Source organism: Gadus chalcogrammus, chromosome 21 (genome assembly GCF_026213295.1).
Source record: "Gadus chalcogrammus isolate NIFS_2021 chromosome 21, NIFS_Gcha_1.0, whole genome shotgun sequence".
Classification (NCBI taxonomy): Eukaryota; Metazoa; Chordata; class Actinopteri; order Gadiformes; family Gadidae; genus Gadus; species Gadus chalcogrammus.
In genome coordinates, this window is record NC_079432.1 from 8,156,421 (window position 1) to 8,177,725 (window position 21,305).

Here is a 21,305-nt window from a genome sequence, read left to right on the forward strand (position 1 = left end):
ATCTATTGATAGTCAACTCCCTTCCTTTCTACTTATTATTCTTCCTTGTCTCAAGTTTCCCTGTAAATGAAGAACTATTTTCACATGCAGGTCGGCAGCTACCAGTGGAATTGCTTGGTGTCACCTTGATGTCGATGTGACCAAAATAGATTTCTGGGTCGCAGGCTTGTTGTGTCAGTGGATTCATGCCTTCAAAAGCATTACAGTAGTAATGATAATAGAACCCATGATGAAGACATGATGACACGGACAACATTTATTATGATGATTATGGTGATAATAGGATTGGATACAGAACACCATACAAGAAACCCTGCACTAATTCCGTCTATTCTAATTCAGGAACATTTATTTGGTTAGGGGGCAAATTGTCAAGTATCAAAGTCAAATTTGTCAGCTGTTGCCCTGGATGTGGGATTGAATTACTAATTTTGTATTCATTAGAGACTCGTTAATTGCTAAATGGCTGTTAAGCATGAAGCAGACATGGCTAACACACCAGTTAGGAGTTAAGAACCATTTTACAATCCAGTTAAACAAAGAGTGAGAAAAGCTAAACCCTAATGAGACTGCAGACTGAAACTAACCCTCCATCCAACCTGGCTCCCACAAAGGCACTCCTAGACTCCAGACTCTTTCATGAGATTCTCAGTGGACTGAACTTAAACATCTATTTCAGTTAATCTTTAATATTCTTTACTTTGTTCTCTATATATAGCATTCCGAAGAAAGGGGGATCTGTCAAGTAGTGTGTGCATATAATATTTACACATCTTCACTTCAGCAGACACTTTTATCCAAAGAGACCTAGTGAAATCTGATCAATGTGGTGTAATGGGCCAGCCTTGCTCCTACATGGATGGATTGCAGACATAAGGGATTGAACTCCGGGCCTTTCAGCTGGGAGTTGAACAGCCTGGAGCCACTGCTCTATAACACGTCTTCCATACGTGGTTATGGTCTTCAAAAAGCCCAAAACTCAAAGGAGATTCATTTTGGGCTTTTTGAAGACCATAACCATCTCCAATGTAGGAGCAAAGCTGGCCCCTTACTCCAAATTGATCAGATTTCACTAGGTCTCTTTAGATTGAAGTGTCTGCTAAAGAGATGAAAAAAAAGTAGCAAATATGCACACGAGGGCTCTGCTCCTTGACAGATCCTGCTTTCCTCTGAATGATATATATATAGAGAGTCCAGTTCAGTCCACTGAGAATCTCATAAATAGTCATAGTTTATATGACTGTATAATAATTGTCATTATTTTTTTAAGGTTGCTGAGCTAATAAACGAAAAAACCCACTGTAACGCATTTTCATTTTTGAAGCATGAAGTTTATTTTCGTGAACAAATAGGTACGCAATGATAGCTTTTCACAACTCATCCCGTCATCGCCCACATCACTTTTGATTACAAAAAAATATAAAAGATGCACTATATACACACTATAGCAGCCATTCATCTCATAAACGTATCACATCTTAAGCATACCAATATATATATGCATACAAAGTTGTATGTTTCTTTAAACCCAATTTATTTTAGTACCACCATGTTCATATTTGCGAAATGGTTCACAGTCAAGAAAGAAATTATTGAGATTCATTTAAATGATTCTTCGGATAACTATTCAGCACCATGCAATGAAAGAGCAGCTACTCCATCATGGGTTCCACTTCTACTGCTGCTGCGCCTGACCCACACTGAAAATGAAGTTCCGAAATGAGTGAGAGTGTTCTTGTTGCCTAAAACCACTGTCACCAATTTAAAATTCAATGCAATCTTGATACTTCAGTCGTTGGAAAATCATCATCCAATCAATAAATTCAAAACATTAAAAAATGTATGTTCCTCATCAATACTAATCAAATTGCAATTTAACTCATGGTATCTGCAAAACAAGTTGCAGCATGCAACTGCTTATTGATAAATTAGAGAAAATTCAGTTGTTATAGTCTGTACAGACAGGATCTATGTTTTGTATTGTATTGCATTTGAGAAATATAACAAAACATGGACATAGTACTAGAATTCCTAATTATTTCAGAGATTAGCCAATAGTCACTCACATACTGTTACAGAAATAGTTTGTAACAATTATTCGGAACAATGCCTTATAGATATATCGTATGTATCTATATTTAAAATACAATATCTATTAAAAAATATATAGACTGGCTTCCCCAGAGATGATTAATGGGCATTTTTATGTTGCATTGACATACCAAAAATCTGGTACAGAACATGTCTTATCACACTTCTAGGAACATTGTAGTAGAGCTACCAGAATATGTGTGTGTGGTGTATGTGTGTGTTGATGGTAGGGGAACACAGAGGGTTAAGGTTAAGGGATTTTAGCATCTGCTGTCATTCATGTACAACTTATGGGCATGCATCGCGTGTCTTTCAAACTTGGCACGACACCGTATATCTGACATCTCCATCTATTTTTATGCCTCAATGGCTTCAAAACATCGTCTAAGCCAAATCCAGTTTTTGTATTTCCTTCTCGTCCCTGGCAATCGTGAGAATGTGCTGTCGATGAAGGTGAAAGCGTTGTTACTGTGGAGTTTTTTTCATCGCTGCTCAAACGTCGATGATGTTGATCGATGGCACGGATGGATGAAACTGCAAAAGATGGAATAGAAACCAGATCAGTCATTGTCTTGTTTATTTGGCCATCTTTAGAAAGCCATGCACTGTCACAGTAGTGATTTATGTGGTTCTAGCTGAGAAAGCGTACCTTAGAACAACAAACAAGTCCAATATATGTAATGTTAAACCAATTTAAGTACTGTATAGTCTGGGTAATGCCATAATTGCTTGGTAAGTTTGACGTGGTAATCAAATTAGTTGAATATCTGAATCATATTTTATTAAGCCAAGAGCTAGAATAGAAGAAAATGACTTGAATACGAATACAATGCAGTTTCTGCATATTGATATCCTGTTTAACAGTTCAAACTATTTATTGCCTCTCATGTTTGTGTTATTTAATATCACCGAAATTGTCCTCCCCATGGGATCTGAATGCAATGATAAGCCCATAGTAGAATTCAAAACCCAGTGGAAATTAAATAAATGACCAGCAGTTTGTACTTCTTGTTTTTCCCTTTCCTTTGCCATGCCTTGTCTCTCCTTGTCTGCTTAGCCTATTGTGCACACAAGCCGCCATCAAACACAGACATCGATCTGTCTTCACAAGGTTGTGTTTTTGTGAAAAGCAGCGGATCAATCGCGTGTAAAGGCTGGCGTGAAAAACCTTTTCATTTCCGTCGTATCTTTCTCTATTTATTTACAAATGTTCAAAGTAAAAAAAAAATGCTGGCAAATGCATGGCATTACTATTCACAGTTTAACGTTTTTTTTTCCTGACTGCCATTCAAACACACGTTGTTATGAGCAGTGCTTAAGCCAAACAGAAATATCTTCTGGCACCAACATTTGCATCATCTTTGCCATTAGTTTGTATTGCTCATATTGTGGAGTTTTCTGTCTAAAGAAATCCTATTAAACTTGATCCAATTACCAAATTAAATTTGGCCTTTTATTTGTATACATTTTTACCACATTCAAATCTATTTTTGCAATAACAATAATGAATAACAACAGGTATCCACAGATATACTGTGAATACCTAATAAGTACAATGGATTGTGATGAAAGCCGACGTAGAAGTCTGACAACAGACTCCCCCCCCGCCGTTGAGTTCATCCATCGTTGCGTTCATCCATCAAAGAAAAACAAAAAATAAGAAGCAATTGAGCCTGATCTGCCTTTCTGTTTTGCTGGTTGAAAAAGAATAAGGTTGAGTTTGTTTTTGGATAAATTGTTTGAAAAATAAAAACGATTGAAACAAAAGCTAAACAGATTTAATTTAGATTAAGTTGTTTGTTGAAGAGGCCTGAAAGTCAAGCATTTCATCACCATTCCTGACTGTTTCTGGTTGTTCCATATTGATATGACAACAGTGTTCATTTCATATTCATATTCATATTCATATTGTGTGTATAACATAATGGCTACACTATATAAGTAAAGTACTGCATTACAGCTCAGAATGAAGGGAGTACATGGAAGAGGAACATGAAGGCCTAGCATTGTTATGGTGAGGGCTGTAGCACTAGCCTAGCCTAGCCTTACCTAGCATGAGTAGCATAGCATAATTTGCCTTGCTTCGGTAGCCTAGCATCAGTAGCCTAGCCTTGTTAGACTAGCATCAGAAGGCTCCCACTTTGCTGCTCAGCATCATTAGTGACAGTGGCAGTTTAATACTGTCACTAGCCTTACATCGGTAGCCTAGCATCATTAGCCTCGCCTCGGTAGCCAAGGATCAGTAGCCAAGCATCATAAGCCTACTGTCCCTAGCTTACATCAGTAGCTTAGCATCATTAGCCTGGCCTCGGTAGGTACCCCAGCGTCAGTAGGCCCCCACCTTGCTCCTCAGCAGGCCGCCACTGTGGTGCTCTGGGGTGCTGTGCTCGGAGGACGGCTTTGCCTTCTCCTTGCTGTTGCTTGAGTCGTTGTCCTTGATGATGTCATACTGCCGGCAGAACAGCGCGATGACCGCTGCAGGGAGAGGAGACAGAAATTATTCTGTTCATAACACACCCATGGATGAATGCACGCATACAGTTACGCACACGTATTGTACATTCATACACAGTATACCCATGCATACGTGCTGTATTTGTAGATGCCAAGCATGTGCACTTAGACATGAACACTTACCACACACACACGCACACGCACACACACACCTTGATGTTCCATTAGTAGTTTGCTACTCTTGTCCACATTGTCTATCTACTCTTCATTCCAATCCACACCTTATCAATGACATCCCTGAAATGCTTGGATCACTTCAAGTGCCTTCATGGAACACACAACTCACACTTACTGGAGAGCATAAATGTGAACTGATACACAAAGTCATTTCCATGCAGACTGAATGCTGAATGTGGCTGTTTGTAGAAAAGGTTCCATTGAAAGCTTCTTTGCTTTCAAAGACTGTAATGCTATTTATTATTGAAAAATTAATGAGAAATAAACCTGAGTTGTAATCCTGTACTTTTTTCTTGCGTGTTGAGCGCATCATAATGTACTTCCTTTCACATTAAAAGGAATGACTCGGCTGCAATATTTGCACATGGCCAATGCAGCACAGAGAACAGATTGGCTGTCCAGTCTATTTACGCAGGTATTTATCACTGCCAGGTTCCCTGATGACGCTATGGGACACATTAACAAGACCATTCGTCAACAACGACCAATTCAAAGTCCCCAGAAAGTCAGGACGAACTAACAGTGTGAAAAACAATGAGGAATGTTTCCCCAAGAGCCATTTTCTATTGCTATATAACCAACCACATGCAACATCAATAGATATTGTACTCGTAGGGCTCTTTTCCTGCTAACGTTGATATTATCATCGATCGCTATATATGGGTTGATATTGAATTCAACGTTTAGGGGCTGGAGAACATAAACAGGAGCCTGGGAACCTGGCTGGGAATCTGAGAGCTCATGTTTTATTTGCTCAGGCAGATGGTCGGTCCCCCCTCCAGTCAGACAGGTTCTTATCTGAATGTCCTGGGTCAGACCAATCTCAACCGTTTATCTACCGGTATATTGGGCGGGTTTGATATGATGATTTGATGACTAAGATTCCTTCCATTTTGGTCTACTTCCGACAGGATTTAATTGACCAATACAGCACTCAACGCTGCATCAGGGGATCACTGTCGCCTTGCATGGCTGCCGCCGCCGTCAGTGTGTATGAATGGGTAAATGTTAGGCAATATTGTAAAGCGCTTTGGGTGGCCTCTGGTTACAAAAAATCACTATATAAATAGTCCATTTACCATCACACTTTTCGTTGCTCTGATTGGTTGAACATCTTTCCAATTTCTTCCAGAGGCAATTTGGTCTGCAACGGTTGATACCACTCCGACATCGAAAATAAACCCCGAGAGGTTTTCAACTTGTGCACTGGTCAGGCAATGTCCGGCTGCATAAACAGACCTACCTGCCCACATGAGTAGAACCACCACTATGATGATCATCTCTCCAGTCTGGAGATGTCTGGGCCTGTCCAGTCCCTGCACCGTTGGGTCATCTAGCAGAGAGAACAGGAAGGTCAAGAAGGTCAAGGGTGAAGGTTAGGGTCAACACAACGGTAAATACACCGTAACCTAGGCAAATGAATGCATTGTTTTGCCCCATTTTGCATAACACTGTGAAACACTGAAACACTGTGGCAGTTTCAGACACAACGATGACTCGCAATAATGACCGTTTCACGATTCATTGCTAAACAGTGTCCAAAGAAAAGTTACTCCCAAAACATTTAAATGATTCCAAGATGGAGGCGGGCATTGGAATGTACAAGCCCAATAGTGCGCCATTCTATACCATATATGGTATACAAAGAGACAGTCCTCTTCAAAACAAACATGCACATATACATATATATATATATATATATATATGTGCATGTTTGTTTTGAAGAGGACTGTTTATATATATACATATATATATATATATATATATATAAACATATATATAAACATGCATGCACGCACCCACGCACGCAGGGATTTACACAAATCAGTTGCACTTTATTCAGCTAAAGGCTCCCAGCAGTGGTCGGCATTGTGTTGAACCCCCGCCACCATGGACCACGGACGTCTTGCCAAGCAATAGCAGGATCCTCTCATCAGGAGCCAGCAGGATGTGATGCTGGGGCGTACCGATCCATCACGGCATTAATCCCGCTGTAAGAGCTTTGACTATCGGCCTCCTTCCACCCTCAAACAATCTCTTTAAACCTGCGTGGCTGGATCTCCTCCAGCCGGACACTCTTCCCGATTAGGGCCCCCCCCCCCCACTGAGTGGATCTGAGGGTCCGGATGCTGCTCCGGAGTCCGGGCGTGCCAGACAGCCCTCCCTGGTGTCGGGGGGTTGGGGGGGCAGTTGTGATGTGGGAATTGATTGGTTTACTTTGGTGGTCAGTGTGTGTGTGTGTGTGTGTGTGTGTGTGTGTGTGTGTGTGTGTGTGTGTGTGTGTGTGGTTGTGGGTGTGTCCGTGTGCATGTTTACTTTGGTGGTCATTGTGTGTGTGTGTGTGTGTCCGTATGCATGTTTATTCAGGTATAACTTGGCGGTGAGGGGAGACTTGGTTCTATCAAGAGCAATATGTCTCACCCATATCTTGTTCTAAAGTATCTGAATTTGTTTTGGGAGCTGCTTTGCTATAAAGAATAGGAAGAAGCTTTATCCATCCTGGTGTTTTTGCTCATTGCTGATGTCAGCAGCCTTATGGTTTCCTTAATTATCACAGTTGGATGCCGCCGGCATAAATAATACTGCACATGGTACAAATAATACTGCACATGGTACAAATACCCCTTTTTTTATTGTGTAAGGCTCTGCCGTTGGTACTTTTCATTCATTAACCGAGATGAGCATGCAATTCAATAGGAATTGATACGAGAGCAAGCAAGCTAAATTAAGCGATTATTCATTAAGGGAAGGGAAGCTTTTATTTAGCTTTTATGTGTGGAAGGAATTTCCAATTGACCCGACATATACACGCACAGCTGAGAGTGATGCTGCATATTTAATACCAGAAACTGCACTTAGTGATTCTGTCTGATGTGTTGCTCCTGGTAGATGAGACATATGGTGTTGCACCGATGCAGTGGTTACCTTAATTAGTCTGACAGCTTCCCTGGGGCTCGAATCCCTGAGTGGGATGTATTACTGTGATCTGAGCAAAGGTGGGAAAGCCTGTTGCAACAAACCAGGTGTTCCAGGAAGGCATACCAAAGACACAATTACCGGCTAAACTGTGCCTGTGTTTTATCTCATTAAAACATCAATTTTTTTCTTTAAATATATATATGATACTAATCTTCTGTGGTTCATTTTTTTGTTTACTATTGTTTATATACTATAGTTCAGAATAAAACAAAAACAAATGATAAGTCAATTTGACAAGTGTACAACCAGAGTGTGTTTTTGCCTGCATAGAGGAGAGGCTGAGTTCCCACTACGGGGTTGACTAGCCAACCTGGCAGCCCTGAAGTCTCACACACTAATTGAGTCTTAGGGGATCCCTCCTCCTCCTTCATCTTATTGTGTTTGACAGCCAAGACCACCCGCAATCTAAAAATATCAACATATTCTTACATGGAATGTGGGGCTGTGGACCGCATTTATGACATTGAACAATGATCAGTTTGAAGAAGACTGAATATGTGCAACATAATTCACGGATTTTTGTGCGTAAGAGTCTGGCTGAAGCTTGTTGTGGCCACACTGTCCCTCACACAAAGATGGTGTCCTGCTCGTGAATCTTTCATGACTCGCTCATCACGTATTGATGGATTTTCTGTTTAATTTTGCAAAAACCTCAGACAGAAATCCCACACATTCTCATAACTTAGAGAAATGCACTGAATATTGTATGTCTAGCAAGCTGCTTATCTCCCACACAGAATGAAAAGCAAAGGGGTGATAATAGGTTTTTGCCCACTTTTGTTTCTTTTAATCATTTGCCATAACTGTACATCCAAACACCATCACAGCCTTGTGTTTTGACAGGCGGGCAAAGCCAACAAATGCATTCTTAAAGTTGAAGGTTGACTTTTCAAACTACAACTTCAACTAGGACTGACAGGGGAATCGATCCTGCCCTTCCATTAGCCAGCCCTTGTCAGCATTCACATGAGTCTGCTACGGCTTTTCATCAAGCTTCTTCTAATCTGTAATCGCATTAGATAAAGGAGCATTGTATTGTATGGAATACAGGCAGTATTTATTTTACGTCTACCATAGAGGTCTCTAATACACGTTGTAAACCAATGTACTTTGAGCTATGCTTGGCTGCAGCAAAGGCGATGGCTCCATTGTGCCCTGGCAGACTTGATTCAAAAGGTCCTCTTTTTTATAGGTCTACAGTGGGTCGATGATCGAGTACGAGAAAGGTAGTAAAACTGAAAAGTGACATTAAATGAGAGCTGCGGGCTACTTTTAAGTGAGGCTCAGGTTGAATCGAGGTATAAAGTTGTTCTGGAGCAGAATGTGAAATCCTGCCCCTGGCATATTCCCTCCCTCTCTCCCTCTCTCTCTCCAGAGATGTAAGCTCTCTGGGCACCCATCTCTCCAAGTAATAAAGTCATTTGCTTTGGATACCACGGGTTTACAGCAGTAATGTGGGGAGTTAGTGGGCAAACTGCTGTACACAAGGGTCTGCTGTGGAGGAAAAGCAGTGAAAAGGGTTGGGTTACTCTCACAATGTTGTGATTGGTAAAACAGGGCTGCTACTTTACACATCACGTACTTTAAGGTAACAAGAGATTGTCATGCATCATACAGACAGGTTGTGTCTATGTGCACCAAAGTCAGTTAACATTCTTCCCCAGGCCAACATTCTTCCCCATTCCAACTAGCATTAGTTTCTAACGAGGGAAAAGGATAAGCTTTACCCATGATGACGTGCACTGTTTATAGAAGCTATATGACGTTATAGTTTCAGTTTTTTATTCTCATTTTCCAAAGCGTGTTTTAGGATGAACCCAATTCTAAATGTGCCTCAGAACTCTGGAGTGAATGCTGATCTTAATTAACTCTTTAAGTCTTTTTTTATATCTAAGGTAATGATTGGGAGATTAAATGTATCATATTTGAATTAATATTAAGTTGTTTGTTGTATTAAAAACCTTTATCATTTTTTAGTTACAAAGTTAAGAGAATACAATGTTCTGCAGCCATGCAGAGAAAAGTGAAGACATATCATACCAATATGAACTCTGTTATAGCCTCCATGTGACGGGGACCTTCCCAGGCACAGACAAAGTCATTTCCATAATAAAATAGCTGTGGGAAACAATGATAAGCGGGGGAATTACCAGAGAAAGAGGGAATCGTAATAGTCTCCAAATTGGGACACTGTTAAAGGTTCTTTCTTAACTCAGGGAAAGTTGTTGGAAATAGAAAGTAACCGAAACAATATCTCACTAATGAGGTGTCCTGTCTGGGCTGTATCCCTGACCTACTTGCACAGCTTCAGACAAGATACAAAACTCTGCGGAGCTAATGGTATATCTTAATCTTATCTTTCTTTCTCTTGGTAATGTTTGCCTCAACTACTTAAAACCTTCAAGATTTGCGGAAATTACATTTAAATGAACTTTGAAAAAATGTAGCTTCATTGATTGTCTAAAAAAAGGTTTTAATCCCAAACCAGGTGAGGAGAAACATCAATCATTCACTAGCATCAGCACTTTCCTCATTCACAACATGAAGGTCTCTGTAGAAAGCCTTAAGAGCAGAAATGTCGCGTCAGGATAAGGGGCCGGCGTCCCTTAAGCCAAACCTCACATTCGCTGCCAACGCCGCCGTTTTCCCGCTTGTATATCAATTTTTAGGCTTTAGCCATGGCTCACATGTCAAGAAGATTAGCCTGGGGGTAGAGGGGGTAGAGGGGGTGGGGTGTTGGACAAAGAGGGCCGGCGAAGGAGGCGGCTGGGGTCTGAATCCTCCGCACACACAGAAAATAAAGTCGTCTGGAGACGGCTCTTCAGCTCATATACAACAAATAGAGTCACTCAGCCTTGCTTTTCTCCATTGGTCACGGGCTTCACATCTCAGCCAGCACTACTCCAGACAACCTAAGAGAACCCTATTGGAAGAGAGAGAGTGCATTTGCCCGGGTTTCCTGATATTATCCGTCCCACCCTCTCCTCCTCCTACCCCCCCCCCCCCCCCCCCCCTGCAAGCACTTATCCTCCTGGCCTGGTCCTCCACCTCACTGTGGCTCATTTTGAATGTCAATGAGCTTTAAAAGCCAGGCTTGGGCTTCACCAGCAGAGGCTAGGATAGTGCAGGGCCCCACTGAGAAAGACTGCTGGAAGTGGAAGGGGTAGACACCTGTCTCTGTAGCCTGAGGAAAAAATAGATCTTTCTGCCAGGCTCCACAAGGATAAAGTGTTGCTTTATATAACATCATGAAAAGATTGTTTCTTTTAAGGAATCGTGTGCAAACATAGCCAACATCGCCTTCATAGCATGAATTTGAAATGTAGTTGAAGCTCAGTGTTTAATATCGAAACTGAGACTATTTTTTAGTGAAGTTCGATGGCAACTATTTTTAATAGGATGTTATCATGTAGTTATGGTACTTTTGAAGGAGTTGCATGCTATTCCTGATCCTTTTGATCTTTTAAGCAAGCATTGCATGGCCTTGTTTTCAATGCTGTTCCTTAGCAAAGGGTAAAGCTGGAAAAGTGACACACTGACTGCATGATTCAATGAACTTGTATTAAAACTTGTTTGCTTTCTGGATTATGACATCCTCTCATCTGCTCCATCACATTTTGGCAGCAAAAGTAACCAGTGAACATATCATGACAGTCAAAACTAGGTCTCACAACTTTCACAAACATCTTCACCTTCGGGAGGTCTTTGCAACCTTTGAAGTTAAGTTACAGATATCTATAGCAGTTAGGGATCCACAAGAGGGACATGACACGTGTTTGTGTGTGTGTGTGTGTGTGTGTGTGTGTGTGTGTGTGTGTGTGTGTGTGTGTGTGTGTGTGTGTGTGTGTGTGTGTGTGTGTGTGTGTGTGTGTGTGTGTGTGTGTGAGTGTGTGCTCGCATATGTGTGCGCACGCCTGCACTATTATGTGTGTGCATGCCTCCATGTCTGTGGGTGAAAAATTCATAGACTACGGGAAAAGCCCAGGCGTACCAACTATAAATATCAGTATCATCCAGAATACAGTGTGCTCTACTCATGCAGCAGCTCTCAGGAGCACCACCCCCTACCCTGGTTGGAGCTGTTGGACGGGAAGAGGTCCGACTTCTGGAGGGTGCGGAAGTGGACCTTCTTGCTGGCCTGGCTCTCCCCGTACAGGCCGATGGACTGGACCTGGATGATGTACTCCGTCTCCTCGTCCAGGTCCCAGAGCACGCAGGCCCGGCTGGTGGTGTTCACCTCGCGGATAAAGCGCTGCGTGTGGCCCTCCTGCCTCTGGAGAGGTGAAGGGTGTAGAAGACGGGAGTCAGAATCCATGGATAGACCAGTGGTTCTCCAAGACTGGGACTCGGACCCCACATCGCCTGATGCAGATGCAGGCCCAGGGGGAGAATCCTGGTTTATATGCTAGAGTGGTTCTGACGCTGCCTTTTTGGAATAAAATAGAATAGTAATTGAAATGGTTTGGAAAGGTATCTTTAAAGGTCCTGCATTTACGAACAGACTAACAGCCCCACTTGCCCATGGCTAGGAATGCCTCATGAGTCCTAGCCACGGGCGAACGACTACAAAACAACTCACTGTGGAGAGACGTTCACTGGGATGTGTCTGGAGGCGGATGCAAGACCAATTCAAGCAGTTGTTGGTTTCACAAAAATGTCTGACCTAAAATGGGGACACTATCCAAAATAGGTTGGGTACCACTTGGATTGATGTATGTCTAGATGTATGTATGCATACATTAATGAAGGGCTGAACATATATATTAATTAATTATTCTACAGTGAGTGCAGAGGAGAGGGAGTGGAAGATTAAGAGCAGATTAATTCAGGTCTCATGGACCACGACCACGGAACCAACAGCTCTGTGCCACTTGGCTGGGTGTGTTTCCTCACAGACATATGCTCACAGTCCCCAGGCTGTATCTCAGCTGACCTTCAGATGGCATTGAGACCGTACAAGCCCAAATACTGTACACCCTCCACCCATTGACGTGTGGAACACTGCCTCCCTTACTCGCTAGCTCTCTCTCTCTCTCTCTCTCTCTCTCTCTCTCTCTCTCTCTCTCTCTCTCTCTCTCTCTCTCTCTGCCCATCCATTTGAGTGGCTTCAGGCCAGAAGTCCGTGTGATCTTGTTTGACTGCGGGTCGCTAATCAGATAATAATGATGCTCCCTCGAACCATGAATCACATATTATCGCAGCGAAGGATTGTGCTTTCAACAAAGGTGCAGAGAATCAAAGTGTTGAAGCGGTTTATTGGTTAGTTTAGAGGTTCCATTTTCGCATGGTTACTCTTAATCAATAATTCATTGCACTTTTAATTTTTCTCTAGACTAAGAGATACTCTTAAAGCTGCAGTAGGTATTATTATTATTGTTTGAAAACCTTTTTCTCAAACATTTCTAAACCTGGACACACTGACTTGTGACTGAGATTCATAGTCCAGCGTAGTAGCAGTGCAGAGATTTTCCAATCCTCAAGTTTCACAACAAGGGGAAACTTGCAGTGATCACCGGGAGGGAAACACCAAACCATCTGATAATACACCTCACTCAAGACTTCCCTCTTTCAGAATTGATTGAATGAGATCATGGCTTGCATTTGCTTTTACTTACTTGTTGGGAAATCGAGAAGCCGATGATCACATCTCCTTCCGGGACCTCCCAGCTTACGGTTGCTGAGTCGGCTCTCAGGTGGGTGACGGACACATTGACGGGAGCAGGGGGGCGGTCTTTGGGAAGAGCAGAACGCATGTGATTGTCCCATTTGGTTATTGTCACAGCGAGAAGCACTTGCCACACATTAAGTGGCAAGTGCTGCTGTATCGTTACGTCGTCGGACCTCCGCCTGCCAACAAAGTTGTGCCTTCAGCCATTATACAGCTTTATTAAACCAGTTAATCTACTCGCTCAATATTGTGTTTAATGTACTATGCCAATTGATGCCTATTTAATATGATAGCACATAATGTGCATACATAAATCGGAGGGGAACTAAAACGTTATTATTCAACATTCTGATTGAAGGACTTGAGGTTTTACTGCCCATTCACCTGTAGTACCTCACCTTTATGCCCAATAGTCTCCTGGCTTCCTTGAGCGCGATGCTTAACCCTACCTGCTTATTAATGATATGTATCATAAAGTATCCGATAGCCACTCTGGATAAAAGCTGGACACCCGAATGGCAGGCTAGCACTGTAGTGTGAGAGACTATGTTCCAAGTCCATCATAGATGCCCCGTGAGATATTATCTGATGCCGTTCCCTGTGATATAGGATAAAGTGGTTCTATTTCTATTCGCATCACACTTCGCACCCAGGGGACCGAAAGCATCCTTTTAGCTCCTCTCCGTTCTCGAGACGACCGCCAGAAACCGCCTCCCCCCCATGCACACTTCAAGAAGCAAAACGGAGCTATACCCCCACAAGTCACGCCCTTCAATGTGTTAAGACGTTGCTGTCACCGTTTTCCATTACTGTCCACGTGCCGTGGAGATGTGGCCGTCTCCCTATGATGGAGTGAGTCTGTGTCCAGCCTCCTCGGCTCCTATCTTAAACAGTGGTTCTTAATTAAACACTCACAGCTCTCGGGCATTGGAAATTAAACTGCCTCTCTACACATCTTTTTTTAAGATATCTGTACACGTTAAATAAATTGTTCGTCCTTTATCTCTACACTGTAAATGAATTTGTCTATGTCTTATCTTTACACGTCAATGCAATCGTATAATCTTATAATCCTTTGCCCTGGGATTATTGATCATCCCCTACTGTGATGCAACCAAACACAGTTCCACTGCAACACCACCAACAATTGAGAAACAATTACCATTTCTCTGGCTCCCTGTGTCTCCCCCTATGCTTCCAACACCTGCGTTGGGGGGGGCTATTTTAGAATCTAATCAAGGTGCCGGATCCACGTCCACAACCTTCCACCCGCTTCCTCCTCCACCACTTTCTCCTCTATCCTAGCCATCGATCATGATTTGGTCTCCATTGGACAAGCTTATTACAGAGCGCACGTGTGGGGGTGGGGGGGGCATGAGGGGTTGGAACATGGGGTTGACAGATCCAATAGAGTTCCTCTGCCCAACCGCACCCCCGCCCCCATAAGACTGGCTGCCACCCAGCGGTTGGTAGTACCCTACTGGGGAAGGTAGCTGGGATTGGATTGAGGGAGGGGGGGAGAATATGGGAGGGCAGGGAGTTTAACCTGAGGGAGGCGGCGTCGTGGTAGTGGTGGGGGGCGGAGTGGGGATGGGCACAGACAGAGATTTTGTCTTTGCCGGTGCTGTAATGGACTTGGCCCGATGTTACAGAAAAGTACCAGATGCAGAGTGGAGATGGAGCGGGAGGGAGTGTGAGGGAGGGGGGGGGATAAGCCTCGCTCTGAGAGGAGAGCGCAGCTGTGTTTCGTTCCAAGTGGAGGAACTGTAAAGAGCAAGTAGCTGTATGTATGTATCTGCCTATCTATGTTTAGAATTCCATATACAGTATATCCTCAAATCTATCCAAGGTTGCTGAATCCATGAAATTGCTATTCAATCTGAAGTTTCTATCGAACCAAATTCTGTCTGCAAGTGTGGCACCATTAGTTCCTGTTCTATCTCTCCTGGGGTTATAAACCTCGTAGACTCCCCGTTCTCAATATCAGGGGGTTATAAACCTCAGTGACTTCCTGTTCTACCTCTCAGGGGGTTATAAACGGCACTGACTTCCTGTTTGACATCTTTGAGGTAGGTTGTTAACTGATGACAGACTCACATTTTCTTCAGATAATGGTACAGAAGGAAAAGGGTGTCGATAATGGCAATACTACTGTTTCACACTAGTCTGTAAAAAATATGGATGCATTGTACAGCCACTGAGATCTCAAATAAAGTCTGTACATTTGTTTTGACCAGAACCACAGCTCAGCTATCTCTGCTAGATAACGACCAGACGACAGCACTGTCTGAAAGTATTGGGCATTACTCTGAGCAGTACAAACTGTCCTCCTCAGATAATTAAACTCTTTTTAATTAAATTTTTCGACAGAGAATGACCCCAATCATGTGGTCTTTCAATTTTTTCTGCTTGTTCATCGAAACATTTAAATATTCTATTACAATATGACTGTTTCTCATTCAGTATAATGAAATTATATTTTTATCCAGAACGACGATAAGAAGGGTTAGGTAATCTTGCTCAAGGACGCCTAGAGGTAGACATTGGGAATCGAACCCAGTCCCTTGTGGCTGGGAGTCGAACAGCCTACCCAAACCATTACACTGTACTGTCCCCAGTATGGGATAAAGATCTAGACTAAAGGTCTTTCTAGAGTACTAAATGTTTGTACCATGTTGGTACAAACATTTTATACCAACGTGTGCATCAAGAGTAGATTGGAGAGGCTGTACAGTTTCTACTCCTAAACCTCAAGTAAATAAAAATGTTGATGCCCCCCCCCCCATTTAAACTGAGAGGAATTCAACATTTGCTGCCGGGCCAATGTGCTTGAATTGGCTTCGCTCAGGAGGAAACAGTTATGCAACATCTTAAGTATGCGCTAGGTCAGGTCGTTGGAACGTTCAAGCGCTAACTCTTTTTGCGCTTCGATGTCTTTCTCTCTCTCTCTCTCTCTCCATCTCTCAGCCTCTCTCTCTGTACTTCTCTCTCTCTCTCTACCAGCCCAACAGACCAGCACATTAGCTCCCTTCCTCCATCCATCTGTAGCGTGAGGGCCCACCGGGGCCAACCCCAGCTAGAAGTAACAGGAAGAGTGCTGTGGTTGTAAAGTCATGCGAATGGATAACGCAATGTTTAGCTGCAGATGAACCCCCACGGGGCGCAGAAATCTGAGGGCGGTTCTCTTCTTGATGAATGGCGATTTGTATGAAGTGAATGATGTCAGGTATACTTTGGCTGTAAAAAACAAAGCGAGAAATAAATGATGAAGTGTCTCCGAAGAGTTTGAGAGACTTAACCTGTAGGAAAAGGTCCTTGGATAGATGGAGCTGAGACCTCGCTAAGCTACTTTGTGGCATAAAAGTGCACCAGAAAAAGCCATTATTACTAAGAGGATGAATTTGATTTCAAAACGTCAAAACGGCTACACTTTACATCATGCTGCATCGCGCTATTTCGGGTGTTATTTAGCTGCCATTTTATTCCTCTTTGGGACCGGAGTAAATTTCACCCCTTTCTCAGTTAATTGCATTTGGAGAAGCTTTCCTTTCCTGGCTTAATGAAGAAGCTATATCTACACAATGGCTCACCTGACGAGGCAGAATTGTAGGTTTTAATGTATCAACTTGGACCGGGCGTTGTACACTTAATGCAATATGGCATCAGTTGATTTATTGTGAGTGTTATCATTTACCTTCTGCCAAGGAAATTAGCAATACTTCAATGCTGAGTCGATCAAGAGAATGTAGCTGTCTTGCATTTATCTATGCTATAAAGGCTGCTGGGTAAAGTTGCTAACCTGTCCATGCCTTAATACGCATGAAAACATAAGCAAAAAAGAAACTGCTGAAACTTTTGCCTTTAACCGACACCAACTCCTTTTTATAATGTTTACTGTGTGGTTGGTAGGTTGCATGGCAAACTAATCCGATATATCCTGTATAATGATCCAAGCTTCTGGGGCATTCGTATCTATTGTTCCACACTGCAGGGGGCTTTGGTATATCTGCCCTTCGAGGCCTTTGGGTGCAGCAAAAAAAGGCTGGCGTTGGCTTCTAAGTAGCGCGCTTCGTTTTTTTTATCTCTGCCTTAACACAGTGACACCCCCCCCCAGCACCGGTGGGTTTTCTCATTTCTGTTGCGATGCCTCCATTGGGCCCCCATGTCAGGATTAAACAAACCAGACCCCCTTGCCTCCCTCTTTTATTCAGCATACGGAGCTATATAAAGCTCATGGTGGAAGCTCCATGGGCGCTGAGCGAGTTTGGCGTCTCTGCTCTGCTCACTGGTAATAATGCAGATGAACGAGCCGCAGCCAGGCCTCGTAGGAGAGATACGTCATACAGACCTTGATATGCGCATGTGTTATCATCATAGGGAGTTGCCGTGTCTTTGTGCATGCATGTTATTGTCTATTTTCCATCAGTCTTTATTTTCGGTTTGACTGGTTGTTTGAGATGCAAAGCAAACACTGTCTGGCTGTCATGCATCAGGAGATGGCAGAGGTAACCAAATGGACCAGATGGGAACAGGTGAGACCAAGTATGACCAGGTGTAACCAGGTTAAAACAGGTGTAACCAGGTGAAACCAAGTTTAACCATGTGAGACCATGTTTGACCAGTTGAGACCAGGTTAAACCGGGTGTAACTCGTTGAAAGTAAGATAGACCAGGTTTGACCATGTAAATCAGGTGAGGCCACAAAGGAACAGGTTAGAGACGGTGAGCTGCCAGACAGAGGTCATTGTCATCTCAAAGTGCTAGGACAGCTGAGCATAGACGACAAAACTGCATCCAACATAGACAATATACGGAACGGGATATCTTAATCGACTGACACTCTTCAACAGTGTGAAATAGAGGCGTTCTGGCATGCAACTCATTAGCATTCATGATACTCATTCATGCAGCAGTGTATGTATGATATGTACATGCATTTCATATTGTGCAACCCATATAAATAGCAATTTGATGAATACGTCACATTGCTAGTTATTAATGAATGCTAGTGTATTGACCTCAAAGCATCAGTTATCTACAGTCAATCTTGTTTTCCTGCAACCAATTTCCTCTCGTTGTGTGAGTTTTCGATTGTAATTCGCAAGCAGTGTGTCATTCCCCCCGAGCCACTGGTATCACTGCAGCGTACCTATCAACTCAGATTCCTTCTTAGAATATGTATTACCACAATGCTAATGGGGGGGGGGGGGGGGAAGAGAGAGAGAGAGAGAGAGAGAGTGAGAGAGAGAGAGAGTGAGAGAGAGAGAGAGAGAGAGAGAGAGAGAGAGAGAGAGAGAGAGAGAGAGAGAGAGAGAGAGAGAGAGAGAGAGAGAGAGAGAGAGAGAGAGAGAGAGAGAGGGGAAAATGGATTAGCAGAATCTGTTAAATAAACGAATGGGAGCACTAAGGGGCGGTTTACAAAAGGGAAGTTATTGATCTGCAGGTTGTTTCCGATGTAGAAACATAATCCCAGGGTGCAACTGACTCATTTTAAATGACCGTATTTCCTTAAAACATGAACAGGATTAAAAAAAAATTATAGCAGATCTTTCTAATTGAATTTGACAGAAGAGCATCAAGTTCAAATAGACACATTACAATACTACAAATACAGAATAAGCTATTGCTTAGACAGACAGTAATGTAACTGGGTAGAATTTAAATGATACATGGATAAAGGACTTTTCTGCAACAACTTTAGGCTCTGAGTGTAAAAGATAAAAACATTTCCCAGGCTACTCACTTGCTCCGACCAAAAACGCGTCGCTGCCAAAGAGCAACAGGACCAGGGAGTTAACTAAAACAAGCCAGCGAGCCATGGCTGGCTTTTCTTTTATTGCTTTCTCTTAGACAGGTAAACGCGGATTTCTTGTTTGCAGGTCTTCAATGTTTAGACAGCTTTGACTAGTTAATTTGTTGGCATGATTATATTTCTTGATTTTCTTTTTTTATCTCCTCGATCAGCGGTCTTTTCTTTAAACCATTAGTCTTCTCAAGGGAAATTAGTTGATCAATCCCAGGGTGAAAGAGACACGATGCATCGATCAAGCCGCTGCTTCCCCCATCTCAACGTTCATCCAATAGCTCTCCCATTCATGCGATCGATGAGCTGTCGTTCAAGCAGCGATCTGAATAATCCAGGTGCCTAATAATTGAACGCGATTTCCTCCCCACAATTTTCAAATCACGTTCAAGCATCGTTATTACAATGATAAGGTCGTTTTTTGGGAGTTTGTCATAGATCGAGTCCTTTGTCCCCTCAAAATAGAGGGGACATGCAGGCACCACGGACAGTTCCCTGTCAGAGTCGTGCGTGCAGCGCTTTAACTTTCAGTGTGTCCTTCCTTCCCCAACACCATGGACCTATAGCGTGCCTAGTTATTTATTCATTCATGCACAAGTGTGTTTCCGCAGTATCCAATCGTCCCTTCTACTCCGCCCCTCCAAAAATTTCTGGAAAACTCAAGCAATTGGTTTATGTACTGCTTCTTTGATATGTGCTGTTTTTGGTAATCATTTTGTGATAGATAAACGGGGTTACAGTAAAGCATCGGAACAGAGGAATCCAAATAAAGCAACAGGAAATAACCTCCACGTTTGCATTGGAAAATCATAACAACTCAATAAAGAAATATAAGCATAAAATATGCCTTCATATTTGCTCCAAAAAGAATCCTAAAAAAATATAGACAACTATGTTTATGTTTCAAACATAGAAGTCAATAAAAAGCTTCCATAGCATATCGGCTACTAAGTTAAACCATTCCTAAGGTTTTGTTTAACAGCATGCTCTATACTGGCTCCACATCTAGCCTACATTATACATCCATCCATCCCGTTTTCCATCAAGCTTGTACATTAGCCTCTATCACAGCGTGTGCACATTGCATTACATCTGTTTCATGCAGAGGCATCGTGATAATAAACGTAATGGGCTCAAACAAGATGGCAGTGTTTCTGGCCCAATGGTGCATAGAAAATACATATTATGTTGATAAAGAGTGCATTGTTATGCATAGTTTTGACATTTTATCAAAACATATAATTTAGGGTAGTCATCGATTTGCTCTTGGATTTGGAGATTATTTTGGACACCACACTGATAGCTAGCTAAACAGAAAGGACAGACAGAGAGACAGACGGACAGACGGACGGACAGACAGACAGACAGACAGACAGACAGACAGACAGACAGACAGACAGACAGACAGACAGACAGACAGACAGACAGACAGACAGACAGACAGACAGACAGACAGACAGACAGACAGACAGACAGACAGACAGACAGACAGACAGACAGACAGACAGACATGTGCAAAGTTGTGACCTCTATTGTATTGTTCTTACAGTATTTTCCCAAATATATTCAGACACATCTGGGATGCCATGACAGCTGTCTATTTCTAGGTGACATTTCATGACATTTAGCTCAGTGAGAGAGGTAAGCTCATCTGGGGGGTAGTGAAGCCTGGCTCACTGCTCCAGGGATTGATGCTGGAATCAAACCTCTGTTGGCTGTCTTGGCCGACACGGTTCTCAGACCGGTTGACTTGGCGCTTCTGTCGCTTAATTCTACCATTTGTAAATGTACAAAAGCTAATTAAATAGATGTTCCTATGAGGTTTCCAGGGGTTATCTGTGTGTTTTTTCTATTATATATATATATATATATATATATATATATATATATATAGATATAATCTCGGTATGAGCTTTTTTAAGATGCAGATGGCTCTTTTATCTGTCCTTATCTATGATGTCTCAGCCTCAGGGCTTACATAGGCTTTCATGTGTTTTCAAAGTGTTATCTCGATTCATTCAAAATGTACAGTCAAATATTTCTTCCCTTGCATATTTATGTTTGTCAACTAAAA

The 21,305-nt window shown here is 42.5% G+C and overlaps 2 protein-coding genes across 2 annotated transcripts in view; one reads left to right on the forward strand and one right to left on the reverse strand.

Moving 5' to 3' along the window:
- Positions 1-5,745, forward strand: part of si:dkey-71h2.2 (low density lipoprotein receptor adapter protein 1) — a 42,914-nt gene extending 37,169 nt beyond the window's left edge. The window contains exon 10 of the mRNA XM_056580945.1: positions 5,694-5,745. Within this exon, the coding sequence (XP_056436920.1) occupies positions 5,694-5,700 (7 nt within the window). The 3' untranslated portion in view covers positions 5,701-5,745. The remainder of the gene's footprint in view (positions 1-5,693) is intronic.
- fndc4a (fibronectin type III domain containing 4a) lies at positions 1,332-19,924 on the reverse strand. Its single transcript, XM_056580946.1, has 6 exons — positions 19,172-19,924; positions 13,377-13,492; positions 11,830-12,034; positions 6,026-6,115; positions 4,433-4,566; positions 1,332-2,625 (listed from the first exon to the last, which is right to left on the reverse strand). Exons 1-6 carry the CDS (start codon positions 19,245-19,247, stop codon positions 2,584-2,586), a joined length of 663 nt encoding a protein of 220 aa, XP_056436921.1. The 5' UTR covers positions 19,248-19,924; the 3' UTR covers positions 1,332-2,583.
- Between the last annotated feature and the right edge of the window lie 1,381 nt (positions 19,925-21,305).

What these genes read in the sequence shown, in the direction of transcription:
- fndc4a (XM_056580946.1), bottom strand. Translation starts at nt 19,247, where the DNA reads ATGGCTCGCTGGCTTGTTTTAGTTAACTCCCTGGTCCTGTTGCTCTTT. An exon ending in CGCGTTTTTGGTCGGAGCAA is followed by an intron (nt 13,493 to 19,171) that starts GTGAGTAGCCTG and finishes CTCTTCCCAAAG; the next exon opens with ACCGCCCCCCTGCTCCCGTC. An exon ending in GCGGCCTGCTGAGGAGCAAG is followed by an intron (nt 2,626 to 4,432) that starts GTGGGGGCCTAC and finishes CATCTTTTGCAG; the next exon opens with TTTCATCCATCCGTGCCATC.